The 25,394-nt window shown below is 43.5% G+C and overlaps 2 protein-coding genes across 3 annotated transcripts; one reads left to right on the forward strand and one right to left on the reverse strand.

The window, feature by feature from the left end:
- Positions 1-9,631: 9,631 nt before the first annotated feature.
- On the forward strand, positions 9,632-14,761 carry SSTR1 (somatostatin receptor 1). 2 transcript variants are annotated; one of them, XM_063398946.1, is made up of 2 exons: positions 9,632-9,723; positions 11,188-14,761. In XM_063398946.1, exon 2 carries the CDS (start codon positions 11,393-11,395, stop codon positions 12,593-12,595), a length of 1,203 nt encoding a protein of 400 aa, XP_063255016.1. In that variant the 5' UTR covers positions 9,632-9,723; positions 11,188-11,392; the 3' UTR covers positions 12,596-14,761. The 2 variants fall into 2 exon arrangements, with proteins under 2 accessions (XP_063255016.1, XP_063255015.1); XM_063398945.1 differs by lacking the exon at positions 9,632-9,723 and adding an exon at positions 10,842-10,968.
- Positions 14,762-18,221: 3,460 nt separating this feature from the next.
- On the reverse strand, positions 18,222-25,117 carry CLEC14A (C-type lectin domain containing 14A). Its single transcript, XM_063398947.1, is given in 1 exon segment — positions 18,222-25,117. A coding segment is annotated over 1 exon segment (1,413 nt). The 3' UTR covers positions 18,222-23,704.
- Positions 25,118-25,394: the final 277 nt, after the last annotated feature.

A 25,394-nucleotide genomic window follows, 5' to 3' on the forward strand; every position in this document is an offset into this window, starting at 1 on the left:
AAGCTACCTCTACCTGGTTTTCTTGGAGTGGCCACGTATGGAAAGCACAGAAAGTTTGCAGTCCACAGGGATGTTTGTATGAATTACAACAGCTGAAACATGCTGAGCAGGAAATTTGGACCCTGGCAGAGGACAGCCTGGGTGTATCTGCACAGAAGCAGAAAGAAACAGCACTGCTTTACAATGATTTTTAACTAAACAGACCTGACACGAAGAGGAATGTGTCTTTTAGTAACTCTCCCGCCCTGTAACCTTAGCAGAGTAGACAAAAATTAGGACCAAACTGGGAAACTTAGACAGGCCTGTGAAGTTAAAGATGTCTGATGATAATTTTATCGAATAGAATGTCAGGTACTGGTGTCAATCACTATTCAGCAGAAATCTGATTCATTAATCAATACATAGCTCACTTTGATGATATCGAAGGTGGATATTCCTCCACAGAGCTAGATGCCTTAAAATAGCGATGTTGCAACTTTAAGACTATTTCTAAAAGTACTATCCAAATAACAGAGGTTTTAGGCAAAATCTTTGGCAAATTGTGTTAGCAGCTTATGAGAAGTTAAAAGATGAGGCAGGCTTCTGTAACAGTCTCCTGCATCTCTTTTATTTCTCTTTTATGGAAGAGTTTTTTATTTAAAGATGATAAAACAATAGTTTTAAAATTATCTCATCATAGAAATGTTAGGAGTCTCCAAAGTCTTTTTTATTTTTCTCTCCACATCAGAAAATGAGTCTGGTAATGCCTTGACTGAAGTCAATAGACTTGTCCCTATTCAATTACACCCTAAACCTGCAATGGGATTTGCTAATACATAAAAAGTCAAAGCCAATACAATTGATATGCAAAGGGGTTTTTATGATGCATGGTCAATAAAGACCATTTTCCTTTTTTTCTGGAAGGCCCAATTTCAGAATCAGAGGAATACTCAGTACCAAATAATTATTTGAAAAGGGACAATTCTGCAACCAGTACTCAAACTAAACATTCAAAATCTGTTTCAGACCAGCTTCTGTGGCATTAGATGATACCTGAAGTGCACGAAGATTAGAGCATCAGGGACGATATGAGTAAAAGCCAACAATGACAGAAGGAAACAAATAAAGGCCATTCAGAGGAAATGCCTTCAGAAAATTCCCCCCTCCCTGTTCTCATGTAGTTAGTATTAAATAAAATCCTGAATTATCAACTCAAATTCATAATTCTGAAAATAATTCTGCCTATCCCACAGCATAACAGAGGTCATGAGGCCATGGCTACCAAAAAGTAAAAATTCAGAACTTTGTCCAACAGGCTACCAGAGTACTGCCCACTGTTCCCTTCAACTGTTCCAGAAATAAATGCTGAGATAGAAATGGGAAGAAACTGCAGTCACAGTTGGTTTTTCCACCACTGCTAATAGTATACTCCAGTTCAGAGTTTTTCCACACATTCTCCCATATTTAAAGATAGCTGTTCAGTCTAGGAAAGCTAGAAAAGTTGCAGTGTGGTATACTGCATCTATATTCTTTCCAGTCTAATTAGGAAACCCCATCCTCATAGTCATGGGTTTACTACCTGATAATCATGTACTAGCACAATGTGATGTGTTTATTTCCATCGGTAAAGGGAATGTTGAGTTCTCTGTTCATCCTCCACAGTCTGCCTCAGATAAAATATTGCTTCAGTTAATTCAGTGAAAATTTTACCACAACTACATCAGCATATCATGCATTCTGTTTTGAGGACTTTAAAATGATAAATCTTTCAGTCATTCTCAATTTTACAAGAGAAAAAAGTAACCACATCTAGGTTTATTCCCCTTCTCTTGCATGGGAGTCTTTGTGGGAATCATGAAAAACCACTATACAAAACATCTATTCTTATCTGGATACAACTGGTATATCTGCTTGCATTTTGAAAACCAGAGCTGCCATCCAGTTCTCATCTGCTGTGTACATCTCCTGGTGTCTGAGCTGTAGGGTAAAATTTAAGAGTCTTGGCCATGCCCAGAGAACACATAAAGACCTCTGCTCCCTATGGTTTCCCCAAGAGCTTAGAGACTGGCAGCCAGATTACCCAGCAGCTAAAAGCAGGAACTGCTGGCTGCTAAAATGCATACTGACAAACCAGGCATGGCCAGAGCCCCCAGGGCTGAGTTCACAGACCCTGCAGTAGTGATTGCCATTATTCATTCAGACAGAAAAATATTAGATTATATAGACTATTCCTAAGGCAGCTTGCACATGGCACGGCTCTTTATTTTCTGTTATTCTTGTGTTTGGTCTCTAAAGCACCAGAAACAAAAGTCATCTTTTTGGGGGAAATGAAGGCCTAGCATCCTGTGGACACACAGGTTTCACAGGATGAGCAGTGGGTATGTGCTTTGACCTACTACCCACCAAACCCAACAGTACAGACCCCACAGACAGTTTGGCATGAAAAAGGGAATGATACAAACTACTGGGGAAGAGATGTACAGCATGATAGGAAAAGAGAAAAAATGAAGTTCTATCTGAATGGTGGTCTAAATATTTTGTTTCTCATCACACGCTATGGGAAGATTGAGGGGAGCAGAGTGTCTCCTGTCCCTTGTATAGATGCTAACAAACTTACTGCTCAAAATAGTGTTCTGTATATATAAAATCCAGGGCTTATCTTTAATATTCAGTGGAGCACAACATACCATACCAAACCCCTCTGGGCATGTCTAAATCAGTGGTTCAATTTGGATCACTTTTCAAGTGTATCTCCTAATATAACTGTTCAATTCTCCCTTATCCACACTGTGGATTGGTGCCTGAGTACAAATCTGAATATGTGCCCCAGGAGTGCCCCTTATGTACTGCACCACAAACAGGGGCTAAATCAGGGGACTATATTTGTGTTAGTCCAGGCTCTATACCACTACCAAAGGATTACTTCTGAATGCAGCAAAAGGTATGTGAGTCATTATTAATATAGGAAGGTAAACATGGATGCTATCTATAATATTTTCTACTTTTCATACACTCTCACTGATCCTAGAGCTCGAGATTGAACATCCTCTAACAAATGCACGTCCCTAAAAACTGCCATCTTTTCTGTATTTAATTTGCATATTATCACACTCAGTGTGCACTCTAAGGTAATGTAAGGCACATTGCTGATCGTGACACAGAGATGAAAGAGCCATTTACCATCCCTGCCTGCTTCGTGACCTTGACCCAGTCATCTTCTCCTTAGATAGTTTTGGAAATTGCAAAACGCATTTCCTGTCTGAAAATTACAGCAACTGGATAAATAAGATGGTAGCTAGCATGAAAAAGTGAAAACAATTTGTGTTTTGTGCGTCGAAAAAAAGATGATATGCATAGGTAAGAAATGAAAAACAAATACTTTGAGTTTTAAATTGAGGTGAAAATAAAATTATGGGAAAACAGGGACACTTACATGCATGCAACTGCCTGTGAAAACGACTAATAGTGCCTTTACCCAAAGCTTAGAAATGTCTTCATTGCCTTTGACCCCTGTCCACACTATGAGGCATAATGTGAATATACTATAATGACATACTATAATGTGAATATATGTATTAAATACCATGATACACTTTATTGTTTCACACTCTGTCATAATTTAACCCCAGTCAGCAACTAAGCATCACAGAGCTGCTCACTGACTCCCTGCCCCTCCAGTGGAGAGAAGAATCAAGTAAAAAAAGCTAACCTTGCTGGGTTGATACGAAACCAGTTCATTTTAATAACCAAATTAAAGTTCAAATTAAAACACAATATAATACTAATAATAGCAATAATGATAATGAATGTAACAATAATTGTAATGAACAGGAGAGGGAGAGAAAGGAATAAAATCCAAGAACAAGAGATTCACAATGTAATTGCTCACCACCCACTGACTAATGTCCAGCCTGTCCCCAAGCAGATTTCAGCTCCTGGATAACTCCCTCCAGTTTATATACTGAGCATGGCATTCTATGGTATGGAATGTCCCTTTGGTCACTTTGGTCACCTGTACTGCCCAGGGTCCCTCCCAGCTTTTTGCGCAGATCCTCACTGGCAGAGCACGAGACACTGAAAATTCCTTGACTCAGGGTGAGCGACACTTAGCAATGGCTAAAACATCTGTGTGTTATCAACATTCTTCTACTGAATCCAGAACACAGCAGTATGCCCTTCTGCAGTAACATTGGTGGCTACTTAAGGCACAGGACATGAGAATATCAGGTAACAGATTTTTAAAAACCCAGAAAAATCTAAAATATTTTCAGTGGCTGTTAGGTATAATGTTCCCGAAATGCTGAACTATTTCCAGAGGTGTACAACTAATGGAGATAACCAAAGTTAATTATAGGATTAGGCTTTTCTTTAGTCATGTTTGTGTAGCTGCACTTAAACCTCAAGCAGCACAAACTAGACTGGTGCTGTCACTGTGTGACAGGTACTGCTACTTCAGTTGTTAGCAGCAATATTTCCCTTTAATTGTGTGCTATCATTTCTATTATAAAAATAGCTTCCCATTACTCTCAAGTGAAAAGAAACAATTACACATCAGAATATGATGAAAATCAAATTTTAACAAGATTTGTGAGTTTAATGATTGTTTGCTTTATAAACATGTTTCAGAAGGCTGAGAAGCTATTCATCAGGAAGATCTGTATCATTTATTCATATGACCTTTAAATGAAAACTCTGAGGACTCTGTCCACAACCTATATGAAATAAGTGATAAAATTCAACTGGATGCCGTACAACATCTATGGTTATCCTACAAATTTACTTTGCTCTCTTCAATCATAGATATATTTATTGATTTGTTTAAAGTTATTTGCTTGCAAACAGCATCCCTCCTTCTCTCCAGCACACCCCATTCATAATTGATCACTCCTCATTTTCCTCTTATATTTACTGCAATATTTATACTGCCAAAATAAATACTTAGCACTGGAAAAGAGTATCCAACCAGCATACATTTAAATGTAACAATTACTGTAAAGACTCTGGTGAAAACTAATAACTGAGCCTTTCCAAAATCAGGCTGCATGAAGCAGCAGAGAACAGTATTTGCCGTAAAAGCCGAGAAGCAGAAAACAGCTTTTTCTTCAACAAACTTTTGCCCCAATCCAGGCACATTCTAGCTATGCATGATGAAAATCTGCTAAAAACAAATTGTCCTTGGCTATGTTTACAGCCAAAACTGACTCAGTAGCATTTTGGTTGCACCTGCTGCTGCTGACACTTGTCACTGAGTAACTTTCTGATGAGGTGAAACCTGAGATCCAACCACATTTATACAAACCTGGTTAAGTACCAGTAGACAGAATTATTCAGATTTGAAAAAATGTGTCTGAGATCAGATTTGGGTACCATATTATATCTTGTTTCCTGGGGCAGCTATCTTTGCTCTTGAGAACTTGGGAGTGTGCTGGCAGCACGTGTACAGCCCTCATCCTTCATGAAAAAAATTAATGACACAAAGCAGTTTGTTGTATGCCTTGTAGATAATTGATTTAAATAATAGTACTTTGTGCCAGTTATTAACTCCTATGGTAGAAAATGTGATTAAGTGGGAAGAATTGCAATGCAACAGCTTTTGTCAGCCATCTGATTTGAACTTTTTCAGCAGCTAGGTCTGAAATAAATGCAACTAGATCAAGACACAAAGATTAATTTATGCATTCTCTAAGCAACAGCTTGACTCTTTCTCTGATGAATCTTGTTTAACACATCTGTTTTTACAGAATAGTTGTTAATTTCTCAATTAATTGTAAGGTATAAATGACAAAATTTTTCCTTTAGGAGGAAATGCTTTCTAACATACTATTATAATGAATCACTTCCATCTCTCTATTTCCACTTCATTTTCAATCTACTAAAATTGATGTAAAGTTTCGGCACTCTGCTGAAAGTAAAATGATAACCAGGATCATGACATCTAAGATACAGTATCAGTATTAAAAGGGAAGCTTTTAAAAATATGTTGATGTTCTAGTGAAAAGTTAAAATCTCTGCTGACTCATAGCACATCCAATGATATCAGTCAAAAAGTAAGAACAGAATTTACATCTGAGTGGTTCAAGCAGCACAAAATTTTCCATCTTAACCAAAAGGTCATGAAAAATGTATGACTCCCAAAGATATGCAATTGAAATGGGTACTGAATGACTTTTAATAAAACTATAACAGGCTATAATTAAATTGATTACCCAAATCATATAATATTTTGCTATTTTGTAGAAATATAAATTTGGTTGTAAAAGAGTGTTCACTCACTAATTGCTCAGCCAGATTTATGAAACACTTGGTCTGAGTGGTGCACAGGGTGTCTACAGTTTGAACAGGAGACACTTTACTGAATTAGTCGATGGGACCTCTTTGAAATGACTCAGCCCACAAAAACTCTTTTAATTTTACTTAGGTTCATGGTGTATGCAAATTAGAGCAGTCTCATGCATTACCACATCGCTGCTGTGCTCAAAAGTTGAAAGATACTGAAGAAAACTATTCATGTACTGTCTCAGGTTTAAATATTTAATGAATTACCACAGGCCTCATTTTAAGTGTCATGAATGTTTCCTTTTTCTTGCTACAATACTCAAGACACAATGACACTAGGTGAAATATATCTTGACAGAGAGAAAAGGTATCACCTGCCTTATGAGCTGTTTGTAGGCTTTTAAAACTGGAGATTTTGAGTGTCAGGCTTACGCCACCATCAGGAGAAATGTCTGCCAGCAAGCCACTCTAATTACCACTGGCACTCTTGTCTCAAATAATTCAGATGGAGCTGAAGGATTGAGCTCCAATTATCACAGGGAAGGGCTTCATCATGTGGAGCTCCAGGCTTTGCCTCATCTAAGCCTAACCCTACAGTGTGACTGGAATGGACCTTAACTTGACAGCCTAGCCATTTCCTGTAGGAGAATGTGGACAGGGAAAAAACCTGCAGTCTTCTCTCCACCCTTTGGCAGCCCCTCTTAAAGTTCAGCTCCCTTGGAGCTCTTGGCTTTGTTTCTTTTCTAGCCCCAGTTGAAGGGTCAGATACAAGTAATCAAAAGATTTACCCTATCCAGAGTCCCCATCCTAATGCACAGAGAAAATTGTTGAGGGATAGTATCTCTGGAGTTTTCCCCTACCTTATTCAGTTTTTAAACCCTTTTCAACCCTTTCCAGCTGGAGCTTCTGGCTTTGTCTCTCTCCTGACCTTAACATAACCCCAGGCATGGGATGAGCTGTAGCCTGAGATGCCCAGTGTTTTCCCAGTGGCACAGAGAAGTGCTCGGGTATGAGCTCTTTGCAAAGACTACCCCACCACTGATCCTCCCCCTTGCACCCACACTGCACCTGGAGCTGTGGGCTTCCTGTCTCAACAATAATTCTAACCCCAGGCAGGGCCTAAGCCTTAGTCCTAGACTTCCCAGCATGGCCCAGAAGTTCATTTGAGAGATAACTCTTTTTCCTCCCTTCCATGAGAGGCAGGTGTTGTTACAAAAATAGGCAATTGGAAAGCACCTGTGTGTGTCTTATGCCAACCTGCAGACTGTGTTGAGAAGGTCAAGCTGCCCTTCCCTGCTTTGTGACAGGTGGATTATAAACACAAGTTAAGACCTGGTCTACCCCTTACAGGTAAAGTCCATAGGCAAAAGAAAGAACCCTCAAACAATAAAATTTCTAGGCATGTTTCCAAATTGGAATTGGTTTATGTCAGAATTTCTGCTTTAAAGGAATCTTTGATTGTTAAAACTATGCCAGTGTTGGTAATTATAATTGCAGTATATCATTACTGAGATAATAAAATGCATTATTTCTGATCAGGCATTTCTACTTTGTCAAATAGTTGAGGTTAGAAATCTTGAGCAACACTGGGCATTTGTAAAGATCAGTAGCTATAAATTCTCAGTAAATTAATACCTATAACCTTTGCTAGAGGAATCTATCTAAAAGACTATGCAAGCACTCAATTCCTTTTTGGAAAGTGATATCATTCCCTATTGTGAAATTTTCCATATCCAAAGGAAACTTCAGTGAATGAAGATATCAAACCTTCTGGATGTATGCTATAGCACAGGGTACGTTATTATAATTATTACCATGATGGCATTTCTTTTTCCTGGGCACTCATGTCAAGCAGGTGTGTGTGTGATGCCTAATGAGGCTAGTACTGTTGCAGAAATTACAATTTATAAGTGATTTGTTTTGAATAATTGCAGTAAAAAAGAACACCATGCCCACATCTACTTCAACAAAATAGGTTTTACTGACCTTTTTGGGTGCAGGGCATGGCCAAATCCAAGCATGGAAAAGTAATGTGAAATCGACAACAGCATGAATAAAATGTCTAAACGCCAATTTATAACAATATGAAAGAAGGAAACCCTTTGATTCTTGCTCCATAAGTAAATGACCCTTAAAACAAATGCTCATGTAAACAAAAACTGGATTATATTTGAACTACAGGTTTTCAAACAGACTAAGTGCTGAAATCAATCACCTGTTCTTGTTGATGAGTTTGCAGCTATTGACCTCTGTTCCTTCTCATATCAATAATTGAAAGCTGATTCATATTCCCCCAGTATACAAACTTTAAAGAAGATAATTCTTCAGCTGAATTTATGTAATTTTAGAAATTTGAGCAGTGTCAGATAGCACATTGCGAGAAAAGATTTTCTGTGGTGTTAAATATAATTTTTTTTCTCTATATGCTGGAAGCTCTGATGCTAACACGTCATAATATACAACCTCTAAAACCCCAAATGTAAGTATGAATTTTAATTGTATGGCATCCTCAAGTGCTCAAACATCTAGCTAAAACCTTGTATACAGGAACTGTCCTAGGAATGGTAAAATCATTTGCAAAGGCTGCACAAAAAATGCATTTCTATACTAGAATATAAATACTAAAAGTCCTCAAAAGTCACAAAGAGTATCATCCAAATAGAACTTGTGTGCAATTACTAAAAACTGAATAAGGTTATTTTTAAAATGTGTAGGGGTGTATATATACATCTATATGTATTCACAATCTGCTCCTTAAACACAGAAGAAAAAGAAACAGCTTGGTAAGGGTCATGCAAAAGTATGCGTGTGCTAAATGTAATATCCTTGACAAGGTGTCACAGAGCACATGCTCATCACATGGGAGTGCCTAGGTGTGTACGACTGGAGGGGATGACTGATATGGGGAAAGCCATACAGTCAGAGAGGTTACACGCGTGTGTTTGTATAGATGCTGGTGCTGATGAGGGGTGTAAGGATATACATGGTTCAAGAGAGAATAAATTCCTGCTGATGGGTTGTAATCAATCGATGGTAATGCTGCGTGTATCTGCATATTAAAGTGGTGGGTAGTGATAATATGCATAATTGTGATGGTGGGCAGACGGTGATAACAAGAGGTGTGAACAGGAGGAGGTGATGGGTATGCATGGTAAAATGCGTAGGTTGCAAGGATGCATGTGTGATGCTGAGTATAGTGGTGCTGTGGGGAGCATATAGCAGCATATGCACTGGCACTGTAGTGATATTTGTGTGATGTAGACCCACTGTTCTTGACAAAAGTAGGCGGTGCTCTCAGGCAGCAGTTTATGTGAAGAGACAGGTCATTACTCACACAGGTGTGCTTTGCTCACACAGGTGGGGCCTAGAGCCAGCAGAACAAATGAGCATTTACTGAGTATTTTCTGTGTATGCCTGTGCTGAGGGAGTGTTGGTGCAGCAAGCAGGTGTGAGGGGCTGTGTGAACTGGTGAGTAACCACATCTGGCTAATGCAGAATGGTCAGGGGGTATATACAGGATGGTGGTGGTGGTGGTATATGAAAATTGATTTAGTGGCTATGTACAAACATGTAAGTACAGATTGTATACTCAGAACAATAACATATAGAGAGAAGATACGGATTCCCCAGAAGGAGAGGTGTATGGGAAGGTCATGCTCTTCTTTTATTAAGTAAAGTTTGCTCGCCAGAGAACAGAGATGCAGTATTAGGAACTATCTGAAGATGTTCATGTGTGTTAGAACTGGTGATGTGGATGAGGTGTTTAAAGTGTCAGATGACAATATGAGGAACTACTGGTGAATGTGTGTTCATCTGGAATCAGGGTGTATGTAGAAAATAGCACAGTATAGGTTAATGGCACAATATAGAAGTGGTCGGTGAGTACAGCACTAAAGAAGTCATGTAGTGACAGATACACATGTGCAGCATATGAACAGAGACGGTGCCAATGGTTTGTGTCCCTAAACAGGCTCAGGAGGGTTTATAGCCTCCCCTGGTTTGTATACAATCCTGTCAGGGATATGCATACGTTTTAATATGCACACTATAAAGAGAAGGGGTTGTAACACTGGTGAGGCAGCACATGGTTGTTGAGCTTGAAGTGATCCCATGACTGGAAGCAGATGTGTGGGGACAGAGGACTGGAAAGCACGAGATGGTCTTGGCACCCCTGTGGTGTAAATAGTTGTGTCAAGCTGCAGTGTGCAAATTGGTCACTCACTCTTGGATGTGACAGACTGAGGCAAAACATATGCCGAGGTGTTAGAATATGATGGTGGGGGGCATCTTTCAGGACAGAGTGTGTGGAGAGGGGCAGGGTTGCTCATGAGTGATATCTAGTGGTGATGGTGGTGGGACAGGACAAGGTAGGGGGCATGGAGCTGCGTGGTGGTAGGAGGCATGGACAGTGCTGTGTGCACAGGATGGAACGTTTCGTGCTTTGTCGGTCGGTGCCATGCCTGGTGCCAGCGCTGTGAGGTGGGCAATGCACACGGTACAGTGGCAGGAGAGGGTTACAGCAGCTGCGTAGACATGAGGCGTGCCTGCCCAGGTAACACTGCCCACCCACGCAAGACCCGGGCTTTTTTTCTTAAAGGAGAAAGGATAGTCTTGCCAGGGGTGCCCCGGTCTGGTCCTAGGTGCCATGGAGGGAGAGCAGCGGAGAGTGGAGAGGGAGGAGAGGATGGTCGACGGGGAGGGGAGCAGTGGGAGGTAGGGGAAACAATACTGGGTGGGCAGAGAAGTGCGGGATTGGGGGGCACAGAGTAGTGTGGGGCAGTGGGAGCAGCGAGTAGGCTGCCCTGGATCTGCCGGATTTGCGAACAGCCGGGGGGCGGGATGGGAGGCGGGCAAGGGGAGTGGGGGGCGGGAAGGGACACCACTTACGTCTCCTCCTGCTTTTTTTTTTTCTTTCCCTCCTTCTTTCCTTAGCTGGTGACGCGCCGCTGCTATTAATCATTCACCAGGCGGGGAGCAGCGATTGCCGCGGTTCGGAGCGAGCGGCGCTGGCAGCCGCCCCTCTCCCGATGCCCGCGTCCCGCAGCCGCCGCGCCGGCACCCCTGACGGGATGATGCCCAGCGCAGCCGGCGGCGGACGCCTGCTGCTCTGAGCCGGGGCGGGGGGTCCGGGCGGAGGATGCTCCCCAATGGCACCTGCCCCAGGCTTCCGGGCGGTGCAGGCAGCGACAGCGGCGACAGCGACAGCGGCGGCAGCGACAGTGGTGGCGGCAGAGCCGGTGGCGCCTCGGAGGAGGCGGCGGCGGAGGGCATGGACTCGGGCGGCAGGAATTCCTCTGGCGCTCCGAACAGCACCCTGAGTGAGTCTCAGGGCAGCGCCATCCTCATCTCATTCATCTACTCCGTGGTGTGCCTGGTGGGGCTGTGCGGCAACTCCATGGTCATCTACGTGATCCTACGTTATGCCAAGATGAAGACAGCCACCAACATCTACATCCTCAACTTGGCCATCGCGGATGAGCTGCTGATGCTTAGCGTCCCCTTTCTGGTCACCTCCACCCTGCTGCACCACTGGCCCTTTGGCTCCCTGCTGTGCCGCCTGGTGCTCAGTGTGGATGCCATCAACATGTTCACCAGCATCTACTGCCTGACCGTGCTCAGTGTGGACCGGTACATCGCTGTGGTGCACCCCATCAAGGCGGCCCGCTACCGCCGGCCCACTGTGGCTAAGATGGTCAATCTGGGTGTCTGGGTGCTTTCCATCCTCATCATCCTGCCCATCATCATCTTCTCCAACACAGCAGCCAACAGTGATGGAACGGTGGCTTGCAACATGCTCATGCCAGAGCCCACCCAGAGATGGCTGGTGGTCTTTGTGGTCTACACCTTTCTGATGGGCTTCTTGCTGCCTGTGGTGGCCATCTGCCTCTGCTACATCCTCATCATTGCTAAGATGCGCATGGTGGCCCTGAAGGCTGGCTGGCAGCAACGCAAACGCTCGGAGCGCAAGATCACCCTCATGGTCATGATGGTGGTGATGGTCTTTGTCATCTGCTGGATGCCCTTCTACATTGTGCAGCTGGTCAATGTCTTTGTAGAGCAGGATGATGCCACCATCAGCCAGCTCTCTGTCATCTTGGGCTATGCCAACAGCTGTGCCAACCCTATCCTCTATGGTTTTCTCTCAGACAATTTCAAGCGGTCCTTCCAGCGGCTGCTCTGCCTCAGCTGGATGGACAATGCTGCAGAGGAACCCATCGACTACTATGCCACTGCCCTCAAGAGCAGGGCATACAGCGTGGAGGACTTTCCCCCAGACAACTTGGAGTCAGGGAGCATGTACAGGAATGGCACTTGCACCTCCAGGATTACCACCCTCTGAGGAAGCATTCCTGTCCCCCAGCTCCCTTACTGCCCCCTACCTGGAGGGTGAGCAAAGCCAGGGCTGTGGCATGGGGAGGCTGGGAGGGAGGGGATTTTCGTCCTGCCCACCGCCAGCAGTGTTTGGCACAAGAAAGAGTGAAGAAAACCCCACATCCTTGATTTGCTCCCCCCCTCGAGAGCGGGTGCATCCTCTGATGCTTTGACATCCACTTAGTGAATTGTGGCTCTCCTGGGTTAGCTTAGGGTCTGGCAGCCTGGCTCTGCCACTCCTCTCTGTGTCTGACAAGTGGCTGTAAAGGTCCTGCAGTGACTCTCCTCTATCTTTTGTACAGTTTGCCCTTCCCCTTGGCTGGTGGGATACCCCAGGCCACTGAGTCGAGCCTGCCTCAGTCAAGCCCCAGCACTGAGGCTCAGACACCCCCAGCTGAAAATGACCCTGCCCAACATCTGTCAGTACACACCTCCCTTTCAGAGATTAGAAATGCTGGAAAAATTCTCCCCAATACACACCTTGCACTCCCCCAGGAAGGAGTGAGTAGCCTCTCTCTGCACCTACCCTTCCCTCCCCTTGAATAAAAAAGAAAGCAGGGAACAAAAAGTCCCTAAGAAGGAAGCAGCATAGTCACAAAAGATTTTTTTTTTTGTTTGCAGGCAGCTTCCAACTCACTGGGACTTTGGCTCTGTGCTACTTGGCAGAAGCAGAGCAGAAAAGGTCTTAGGAAAAAAAAATCTGATTCTTGGTGTGCTTTGGAGCTTTATTTGGTGTGTGGCAGGTTGTGATAATGGGAGGTAGGCAGTCCCGTGACACATAAGGAGCAGAGAGCTGGGACTCACTGAGATGGGAGCCGGGAGGATGGCTGAGCTGGGAATTGTTTGAATCTGTCCACGCACACAATAAAGTGTGATGATAATAAAGTTTAAAGGAAGTGCTAGACTGTGAATCTGCTGTCTTGAACCTGCTCCATCAGCTGTGAAACAGCAATGAAGGGAGCAGAGACTGTTTTTGAATGACCTGGGTGATGGCAAAGTCACTTTAGCCTATATAGAAAAAAGGGGAGTCATTTAAAAATCTCCACCAGTCTCTGAAATAAATACTTGACAGAAAAAGTAGCTGTTCGGTAATAGCTATTACCCTAGCTCCAGTTTCTTCTGTTGCACTAAAAAAACCCAACAAAATGGGTTTCATATGTTGCCAATGTAATATACTGACCCAGAGCTTCTTAATGTTTTGTTTCTGAGAATTCTTGTTTTTAATGTATGCCAGATGTCTTCTTGTTTGATTTTTTATTTGATTCTAGTCACTGTGCTGTGAACGTGTTTTTCTGAAGCAATTTATACTGTGTACTTATGTCTGTGGTGGCTACTTGCAAGGCTGTATTTAAAATGGGTGATGCTCAAGAAGGCTCCTTTCCAGATAAAAACATTGTCATTTTTTCTAACTCTTTCATTTACATTGTCTCACCCACAGAAATTCTCCCTTGAATTTTCTCTCTTCTCCTTTTATGACAAAGCAAATTTCATATAGACAGGTGAAGCTTTCTTTGATAAATGTCAGCCAATTAAACGAAAATCTTCTATCCCTACTTCCTCTTATCCCACACAGAAGAGTCAGTACGGACTGTGTTGAAATAAGCACCTGTTTTTCGCTTTCTACCACCTGTGCTAACAGGGTCACACAGTGACAAGTGTCCCAGTAGCTGTGATAAATCACTTCTCTAGCACAATACTGTGTTTGTAATAATTATAACTACTGGCAATTTCAAGCAAGAGACTGGAAAAAATCTCTAGTAGCAGCATACCCATAGCATTGTACTCGTAGCTGCACTGCTTAAGTACAGTGTTAAGTGTAAGGTTGACAGTTAAGGCATCTAGTATTTGTAGTGGTGGACTTACTACAGGTTTTTGTTAAATTATACCCTTTAACTTTTCTCAGCAGCAAAAAGCAGGATGCTACTTTGTACATTTCTTTCACCAAAACTTAGGTACTGTTAAATGAATGTATAAATTTAGTATTTCAAAGTTGTCTGATTCAAAGTCCATCAAAATGAGAGAAAAAATCTTTATTCACTTCAATGGACTGTGAGTCAGCTCCTTTTAGTCTAAAAATTGCTAATGTGGAAACTGTTACATTCTTATTAAAATATTTCATGAAAAGCTTTAACAATTGTAGAGTTTCTTTTCTTTTACTTCTTAGTGGACACAATTTAAAGAAAACTTGAAAATATTGAATTTTGTAATGTTTTACATATACGTATGGGGAAATAAGGTTGAAATCACTTTATAAGCTCAATTAAATTTTCACAGAAATCAAACATCTGTCAAAACAGTAAAATGCCCCATGATATCCATGATGCTATTCCCAGGGCTTCACTTGAATTCTCACTCACAATATGTTCAAGACAGCATAAAATCTCATATTTTCATCCAGGCGTATTCTTATGTATGGTCAGATTAAACAGAGATTCAGTCTTCTTTTTACTGATGAGTTTGTTTAATATCAGACATGATGAAGCAAGAGTGAAAAGGCATGAAGATTCATACTGCATACTCAGCTTTGATGAAAAGTTGAACTGGGTTTTGTTCCTTCATTTTATTTTTTCTCTTTGCCTTGTAAAGGTTGTGTTGGAAGCCTGCACACCTACCAGCATATGCACTTTAGTTTCAGCTCTCCCAGGCACATTGCAGAGGTTGGGTTGAGCCTCAGTAGATGGCAGGCTTGCCTTCAGATGGCTGGGCTGATTCACTCCCAGCCAGCACTGCCCCTATGATTCCTGGCTAAAACACTGCGTGGTTTCAGCTGGAAACAAAATCTGTTTATCCCAAACTAACAGTTGTTCCTGCAGTTTTTCACTCTGGGAGAGGTGATCAACAGCAGTAAATCATTCAATTCAGCTAGAAAGAAAGTTAGTTCGTTCATTCTGTGTTACTATATTAAATAGTAGAATATAACTCCTGAGCAAGAAAAAAGTTGTTCTCATGAAATAATATGTACCAGAAAATAAACAGAACTATTTTTAATGCTTTCCAAATGGCAAATAAGAATATTCAGATTTCACATGGAAATTATTTTAACTAATGCTTAATTCACTGAAGAAAAGAGTACAGTGGTTTATTTCTTGGGGACATTTTGACTTTTTATACAGCTGCAAGTGGGTGAATTGTATTTTGTAAACAGTAGTAATTTTTTTGCTTTTTCCCTATGAGTTTTGGTTTATATTTTAAAAATGCTGCATTTGCTTTGTCATGGAAATTGGCCTTGTGGCCACTGAAATGCAGGCAACTTTTGCACTTTGTTTAGCCTGAGACCTATACCCAGCAGTGGGACAGTGCCAAGCAGTATCCAGTCAATGGACTGGACTGTTTCTTGTGGCATGTACTCCAGAGGACAGTCTTCACATGGAACACATATCAGGTGGGCAGCACACATCAACTGCAGCATTTCCCATTCAAGAATGGAGCACAGGAAATCACTGTCCTTTCTCACCAGGCTTCCCAGTGCAGCAGCAAAGACAGCCCTTAGAATCCTGAGGCTGGCTGCTACCTGCAGTTAGTGGACTTGAACAGGACTGGTCACAGAGGCACTTTATATCTCAGCAGTGGATGGAAAAGGTGATGGCAGCATGCAGATATTCTGCCTCTTCAGGTGGTCCCTACAGCAGAGAACATTACACAGAGTATGATTTCTTTGCATTCGACACTTAAAGCACCCATTTGATTTCTTCACAGAGAACGAGAATCAGTTTTCTGAATGTGATGTAAGAATTTCTGAAATGCCAGCTTTCCAGTGAATCAGAACTTTAAAAAAGGCTTTCTGGTTGTTTCTGGAAATCTAAAAATCTGCACTGCTAATGTATGTGGCATGCTCCATTAACACTGTGCTATTTGCTGTATTTTAACCTGTTTCCAAAATCAACATCCTAATTCTAAATATTAAACTAAGTCTTACTGAATTAAAATAACCCAGTGATGTCATACATTCATGTTATATAAGGTTTGACTTTACTCTGCCATGTTTCTAGAACAGTGACAATGTAATGTCTTATAATCCTGATCAAAAAAAGATCCAAGAAAAATAATTTCAGAAAAATCAGAAGAAATTAGCCAAGGCAGAAATATCAATCCAGTGTTCTAAACTCTGTGATTTCAGTTCCTAGGAACCTTACTTGACACCAGGGCTCTACAGACAAGAACCTGAATTATGAATCTCTAGAGGAGAATAAACTATTTCTACTGAACTGTGTATTCAGCATTTCCATCCTCTTCAACATAGCCTTATTTCGCTGATACCTTCAGGCTAAGCCACAGGAAGAGAGAACAGTTTACTAATTAGATTTCTCTTTAAGAAAAATGCTTTTAGAGATTACATTTTGTGGAGAGAAATGGCCAAGAAAAATAGGTGAACCTGAGTATACTTTGAGAGTATTTCAAAGTATATCATTAGATGGCTACAAACCAAGCACAATTTTGACAAGACAGATGCTTTTCAATAAAAGCTAACTATGCCCACTCCCTTCCAACTTTGTTTCTCCAAAAGCCTAGAATATGGGTTTGGCAGAGCAATAAGCAGCTATGAAGCAGAGACAGTGAGGTGCTGTATCCTGCCTGAGCTATATAGGGTTTTGTGTCCAGTCTGGATGGAATATATTTGTCATTATAAGATTATCATGTCTATGATGGGTCACCTTGAAAAAATGTACAGAAAATTCCTTCTACTCTCCATTACCACCCCCCACCATGTCTTTTCTATGCAGGTTCTTACACTGTGTAATATGCCAAGGGCTGCTCTGTGGGTTCTTGATCTTCCTAACTAGAAAGGCTCAGATAAAAGTGCCCAAATTCACAGCATAGGGAGGTTGTAGGACAGAGATCAATTACCAAATTTCTGACTTGGGATCTGAATTGCGTTGTATTCATGACTTGTAACTGGATGGTATTGTCTCCACTTACCCTGTTGGTGACAGTGCTGTTGTCAGTGCACGTGTGACTCCCACCAGCCCAGGGGAAGCTTCTGAAGGGTGCTGGACTGCCCTGCACTTCCCAAAGCTGAGCAATGCCAGGCGACACCAGTGCCGCTGCCACGGGCTGAGTACGGCCCCAGCTCAGCCCATTCACAGCCCTGCCTGGGCTCGGATTCACAGTGGAAAGCCCAAGGGACTGCTGGGCAACTGGAGTGGTCCAAAACGTGGCAAAGCTGGATATTTGGGGGAGAATGGATATAAAAGAAGGCAAAACTGGTGGGTATTTGATACTGAGCAGACTGAGAGAGAAGGAAACTGAAATGGAGAAAAATCAAGTATGTGGTGGCCAGGAGAGGCCATTTTGTTAAGAACAGAGGAAGATTGTAAAGCAGGACTTGGCTCTTTCACATAATTAATTTTCACTCTTTAGAGTATAGCAAATACATAAACTCTCAACTCAGCAAAAAATATGAAATTGTGCTTTTTATGTTAGCTGCTGTTTTCAAAGCTGGCTGTGATTTTTGAAGGTTAGAAAGTATCTAGGCTTTTTGTCTAAGAACTAAATGGCAATTTAGGTACTTTATGGAATTACTAGAAACTCAGGAAAATGTGGCAGAAACAGCTAGATGATAGATTTTTCTGAATGTTAGTTTATTTTGGATTTTTCAGACACTTTGAATTTCACAGATTTTTTTTTTCCTTTATCATTAACATAGAGAAAAAGACCTAACAATTTTTTGCTCAACACAAAACAAGAAGAACCGCATATTGACAAGACATAAATTGAATACAGAAGGATTTTCACTGCTCTTTCACAGTCATAAAGTAAAATTTACAGAATTTCTTACTTGAAAATCTTCAGTACAATGACTGGGAAAATTATTTCCCTTAGAGAAAGATATACTCGTAAGAATGAAAAGCAATGTAATACATTCCTCTGCACAGACATTCCAGACTTAGTCTACTTATATATAATCTCACTCAAACTATCTGTACTTATGATCTTAAGTTATGTTCCAGAGAACAGTGTAAATCCTTCTTATCAGTCAAAACCACAAGGCCTGCTGGTTACATTCCAAAAATAAAACCGTGCTTTTCTGACAGGTTACAGCCCATGCGTGCTGTTCCTGGCTTAATGACTGAAAATGTTTATTTGTTTGCAGTCCACCACATTTTGAGTAACACCTGAAAACATATGCAGCAAGAAGATGGTTAGGACAGATGCATCCTGGTAAAGATGGATGCTTGCTTGTCTTTCTCATCTTTCCCTCCTCAGCTCATCCTCTCTGTGGACCTGTAGTGTTCTTTCTCTGATATTAACCATAAAATGCATAATAGTAGTTGTTTGCCCGTTCTTCTGACTCAGAATGCAAAAGGACTGGCAAGTGGAAGGAGGGGAAGGACATAACAAAAGCAGCACCACCACCATATCTCTGCATTTCCCAGCTCCACTCCTGCGTCCACTCCACCTGGAGTACTGTGTTCTCCTCTGGGGCTCCCAGCATAAGAAGGATGTGGACATGCTGGAGTCCAGAGGAGGTCACCAAGATGATCAGAGGGTTAGAACACCTCTCCTACAAGGACAGGCTGCAAGAGTTGGGATTGTTCACCCTGGAAAAGAGAAGGCTTCCAGTACCTACAAACAACCTTCCAGTACCTACAAGAAAGTTGAAGAACATTTTCCTAGGGCTTGACAGGCCAAAGGGGGGTGGCTTCAAACAAAGAGGGTAGGTGTGGATTAGGTGTGAAGAAGAAATTCTTCGCTGTGAGAGTAGTGAGACACTGGACCAGTTTGCTTAGCAAAGTTGTGAATGCCCCATCCCTTGAATTGTTCAGGGCCAGGCTGGATAGGGCTCTAGCAACCTGGTCTAGTGGAAGGTGTCCCTGCACAGAGCAGAGGGGTGGAATGAGGTGATCTTTAAGGTCCCTTCCATCCCAAACCATTCCATGATTCTGTGGTTCTAATCAGCAATGCAGAAAAGGGGAAAGACTTGCATACTAACAGATGACTTCCTTTACACATCCACTTTCAAATCTTCCAGTCCCAGACTACAAGCCAGAAGAGAAAGACAAGGCTGCATATTGGGAGAAGAAAAAAAGACATTAAGTTTAACGTTTTGAAGCCCTGGGAATGCAGTTTCTGCTGCTGTTGCCCTGCTGTGTTTGCCTTTTGAGTCAATTATATATCTTTAGTGAAATACATGAATCGCCACACTATAGCCTTGGTAAGTGTCCACATAATGAAGAAATAAAAAAAAATATTACTTCTAGAATGAACTACATTGCATCTACCCATGACTGACCTCCATGTAATAAATGAGGAAAGAGAACTGGTATTTAAAACATGAAACAAATTAAGTGGTAGGAAATTTCTAGGTGAAGCATAGAATCCATTATATTTTTAATATTCTTTAAGCTGTACAATACAATTAAACAAGGAGAAATGTTGTCAGAAGTACTTGAATTTTTCCCATGTCCATTTGTAGATTTTATTTCAATCCCATAGAACACCTAATTAAGACCTTAGCAGCATAAATCATTATTTTTAAAAAATGTGGAAATTAAAATTTTATTTCTGATCACTTAATGAAACAAACCATTAAAAATTCATCACTTGTTCATAAATAAAATGTGCAGTTGACAAATTGTATGCCTACCAGTGAAACTATCTTTGTAGGAATTAAGGAAATCTAAAATTGGCAACATGGGACACTTTCTGGATAACTGTGATAGACAAGAGACCTGGACATTCCTCTTCTTTGCAGGAATCACCATTTTCTAATGCAGACTAACAGTTTCTTGCTATCATCATTTCATTACGAATGCAAGCATTCTAAATCTCACAGATACAAAGTTTGTATGTGATTTATATGACTTCAATATGGGATGAAATATTTTTTTTTCCTATGCTGGAAAAACAGTTGGAAAATTGTACATTATATAATGTTTAGTCAAGGGACATGTATGTAACATGACAGAAAAGTCAAAATTTGTCTCTATCCTTGACATGTTTTGTAAAAATACTTGCATTTGATTGTGTGATTTTTATACAGTGCTATATAATAATTTTTAAAAATTTGCATCCACTTTCATAACCAAACACTTCTATTATCTCAGTACTTGTTATGATTATCTGTACTCATTATGATGTTACTTATTCTCCTTCCATGGTTCTAAACAGCAAACTCTGCTCTGAATCTGCATTGCAGACCAGTGAACCATGGTTGTGATATGAACCAATGGTTGCATGACAGATGTTGGTTTCTTATTCACTCAAGACTCAATTTGATCAAGAGTGAAAAGCAAAAATGATCAATCCTTTCTCCCAAACCATCTTCTTGTTGGTCTGAACCATCAGAGATAGAGAAATTCATGCATTTCAAATCTGCTCATGTTCCAAACAATCCAAATTATATTTGTTTTGTATTCTACTGACTGCAAAAATAAGGTAAAGAACCCTAAATATACTAAATAAGAATCTCTAGCACGTAAAAAGCAACAAAAGCAATAATAAAATTATGACCATTTAGCCATGCCTTGAAGAGACAGAATGCACCATGAGTTTGCCTTTAGAAAAGTGACTTGCACAGCTGGAGACTTAAGTGGGCTGATTTTTCTGATTTAAGAGTGTATTTTACAGCGGCATTTAAATAAAAGTAGCCTCCATATGCCTTCTTTATAGTCAATGCAGAGAAAAGGCACTTTCAGGATATAATTCATTGGTCCTGTTTTCAGCATCTAGTCTAAAATGAGATTAATGGCAAGCATCTATTTGTCTCTGTAGGCAGTAAGGGAGTCGAGGTGAGTAAAAAAGTCTAGATGAACTGTTGGAGATGTCTACACATGATAGGATGGATTCCGTCCTTAGACACAAAATAGTGTGGTTTCAGATGAGTCAAATTATAAGCCAGGGGTAACACAGTAGAACCCTTGTGTAGTCCTCTAGACAAATGTCTAGTGATCCTGAATTGTGTGAGAAAAACAGCTCTCAAATCAAAACATGACTTCACAGGAAGAGCGAAATGGGAATTATGGGACAGGTGAATGGCTTTAAAGGGCATGAACTTGTATATTTTAACAAACATAGTGTGAGTCACATACTGAGAGATGCCAAAATAAGTAGTCAAGTGTTGAACTCAGCATTTAACTATGTGCTTGGTAAGACTCCAGAATGAGAGAGTTTCTAGAGTTTAGAGAAACAAACCTGAACAGTCCCATCAAGCATTCAGCTATCTGATATGTGAGAAAGACTAAAACACAGAAAAAAATAATTTAGAGAGGTTCTCATCCATCTTAGCTGCTATTTGCTTACACAGTCCCTGATAGAAGGAGAGCTCCACATATATCACCCCATAAAAGAAATTACTTACAGTGACAGCAACAAGAGTGTTATTAAGAAATAAGGCATTAATGGCTAAGTCATTTTCCAAATCTGTGCACATCTGAATGTAGAATCAAGCCTCCTGCCCAAGTTGAAAAACGCCTGCCTTCTGAAATACAAATAAACAGATTAGAAAAGTATGCAGATTATGAGTCACCTTGTAATGAGTAGCATTCTCACCTAGCTGGATTTAATTCCTGTCATAATACAAGGGAATTTATGGCTACAGTCAGTCTGATGGCTCACAACTATCAGTGACCTCTTTACCAAAAGCAAAAGACTGTTTCCCAGATAGCAACTGCCTATCGCCATTAAAGGGAGAGGGAAAAGGAAAAAAACTTATACTACATAATTCTTTATCCTTAGCATATGTTTACACCATATCTATCATGAACTCTTTGCTTGCAAGAAAAATAGGTCATAATAATACACATTATTTTTTGAAACAGAGTTCTTCAAACTCAACAGGAAATTGTCAAAATTAAAGCAGTAGACAGAATGTCAGCTCTCAAGAGAGGAAAAAAAAACAAACAAGTGTATTTAAAGAGGCATTTCAGAGCTTCAAGTTCTCTTAAGGGAAGAAAATGTTTCCCTATTCTCCCTGCACCTCAAAAGGCTTGCATGAGACGAGTCAGCTGTGTATAACTGCACTCAGAGAACCTTGAATCAGTATTTAATATTACAACTTTAATTGAAAACCAACACCATCATAATAATAATAAGTGAGCATCAGCACTCTGAACTGCACGGAAAGCAAGTTCTGTAGCCAAGATGAAAGCTCCCCTTCAGGAGTTCCCGAGGGAAATCACGGAGGAAGTGTTTACCTCATTTAGAGAAGGGCACAAAAGGTGAATCTTTCCTTACTCTCAAGGGACTCCATGGAAAACAATATATCTGCCTAAAAAGAATGAGATTTGCATGATGTATTTGGACTCACGTTAACTCCCCTTGCAGTGTGGTGTGTCAGCACCTTGTCTGATTCTAAGGGAGCTGCATATTGCATAGAGAAAGCAAGTTTTGTACCAACACAACTTAGGAGAAAAACTGTAACTGAAAAATTTATTCTCTGCTACAATAAAAATGAGTATGAAGTAACAAACAGGGCAGTGATTTACATCATCCTTTATTCTTTTCATCAGCTGAAGTATAAAACTGACTCCCCATTAACCTTTAGCTTCCTCAGCAGTTTAATGACTTTCTAAGTATAGAAACGCTCTTTCATTTTTTAAGAATGTCAGTATGAAAGCATATGGGTTGCAGTTTCATCCAAAATTACGGCAGTTCACGTCTCCCAAAGTTCCAGCAATTAGATTAAAAACGAGAGCCTCCAAGTACCATTCAGGCAAGGAGTGACTTTGAAATGACAAGATGCAAGTGCTCAAAGTGTTCCACTTTATGCTTGTTCCAAAGAAGGCACACGATGAACCGTTTCTGAGAGGATAAAAAGGCACAGTTGTTGCAGCTGCAATCGCTCTGTCGGCCAGGCTGATCTATTTATATTTTTGTGAAATCAGCACCGAAATAACTGTTTTTCAGACCGGCTGAAACTCCCGACTGTCCAGACTTCAATCCCCTCAAGAGAACGTCTCTACGCGCTCCTGCGTCTGATGATGTGCGAGCCCTGCCCAGCTGAGCCCCGCGGCGCCTCTCCTCCGGCTCCCGCGGCAGCAGGGCTGGGGGCGGGAGGGACGTGCGGACCCGAGCGCTGGCCCGGGCGGGAGCTGCCGCTCAGGGCAGCCCCGAGGGACGCGGCCTCGGCGGTCCGGGGCTATTCACCGCCCGCCGCCCCGCTGGGCTCCGCGGAGCCTGCCTCCGCCTTGCTGCCGGCCTCCGACGGCTCCTTGTCCCCGCGGCCCTCGGATTTCTTGTTAAAGCAGATTTTGAACACCCCCAGGACCGTCATGACCAGGATGACCAGCACCACCACCGCGACCGTCACCAGGATGAAAACGTAGTTGGAAGAGGAGGAGGCGGAGGGGGAGGAGGAGGGCGGCGGAGCAGCCGTCTTCTCTCCGCTGGCGGCTGCCGTGGTGGTGGCGGGCGGCTCCGTGGAACCGCCGGGTGTCGGGATGGAAGGACGCCGCCCCTCCGCCCTGGCACCCGACGGCTCCGCGGGGCCGTCTGCGGCGGTGGGGGCCGGCCCCGTGCCCGGGCAGGGAGCTCCGTCCGGGCTGCAGGCACAGGCGAAGCGGCCGGCGGCATCGCGGCACCCGGCGGCCTTGGCGCACCGCCCGCTGTCGGGGCTCCTGCGGCCGAAGGGGCAGGGGCAGAGGGGCTTCTCTGCCGCCTTCCAGGCGAAGCCGCCCTGCTCGGGCTGGCACATGAGCCGCACCTCCCCGCCGGGACACGCCACCGTCAGCACGGTGCCCGGCGGGCTGAAGCCGGGGCCGCCGCTGCGCTCCTCGAAGGGGAGCCGGTAGTCGAGGCCGAGGGCGCCCGCGGGACTGAGGTCGGGGCAGGCACCCTCGTACCGGTACTTGCAGAGGTAGCCCGGGCTTTTCAGCTGGCAGACCCGCTCCTTCCAGCCCCAGCCGGGGCCGTCCCCGGGGTCGGCCGCCAGCTGCAGCCCAGCGCAGCGGGCGGTGAGGCAGGACCGCAGGGGCTCCTGCAGCCACCGGCCGAGCGCCACCGGCACCTCCTGCGGGGCCGTCCCCTCCTCGACGCCGTCCCAGGAGAAGCCGCGGAGCGGCTGCTCCTCGTGGGTGCAGGCGGAGGCGTTCCTCTTCAGCCCGACCCAGAACAGCGCGGGCGCGGGCACCGCCGCCTTTGCCAGCAGCCCCAGCAGCAGGCGCAGCTCCGGCTCGCCGCTGACCCAGGCCAGGCTGCCCCGCCGCTGGTGGCAGGCGCCGCGGGCCTCGGCGTACGACACGTTGGCGAGGTGTGCGCTGAAGCAGGCGCCGGCGGGCGGGCAGCGCACGGCGGCCCGCGGGGGCGGCGGGGCCCGGCCCAGGGCGCAGGCCGCAGCCAGGAGCAGGCACCAGGGCCCGGCCCGGCTCATGCCGGCGGCGGGACGCGGCGGGCTGAGGGGCGCGGGCCGCCCTGCGGCTGTGCTGCCGTTCGGCCCCGCTCGGGCTGGCCTCTGCTACCCGCGCCGTCCCTCTCCGGCGCCGGCCCCGCTCCCACGGCCCTCCCCCGGACCTGCCCGAGGAAACGTGTCGGGAGCCGTGGCTGACCTCGGCATCCTCCGTTTGTTGGAGTGCCCAGGACAAGTAGCTCCCGGCGCCGCCAGGAAGCGCTCGCCCAGCCCGGCGGGCGGTGTCCAGCCGCGGGTAGGACCGTGCCTTCTCCGCTGTCGGAGGGGCCGGAGGGTGGCGAAGCCCAGAGCCGCAGGTGTCGGATAAGGTACCCGGGCCTCCTGTCACGCCCGTGTCCCCGAGATGCCCGGGCCCATCCTGCTAGCTGGTTGCACAGTGCTTTCCGGAGAAAAGCAGTCCAGCTTCAGTTATCTGTTCCTGGAA

This window comes from Prinia subflava, chromosome 5, assembly GCF_021018805.1.
Source record: "Prinia subflava isolate CZ2003 ecotype Zambia chromosome 5, Cam_Psub_1.2, whole genome shotgun sequence".
Lineage (NCBI taxonomy): Eukaryota > Metazoa > Chordata > Aves > Passeriformes > Cisticolidae > Prinia > Prinia subflava.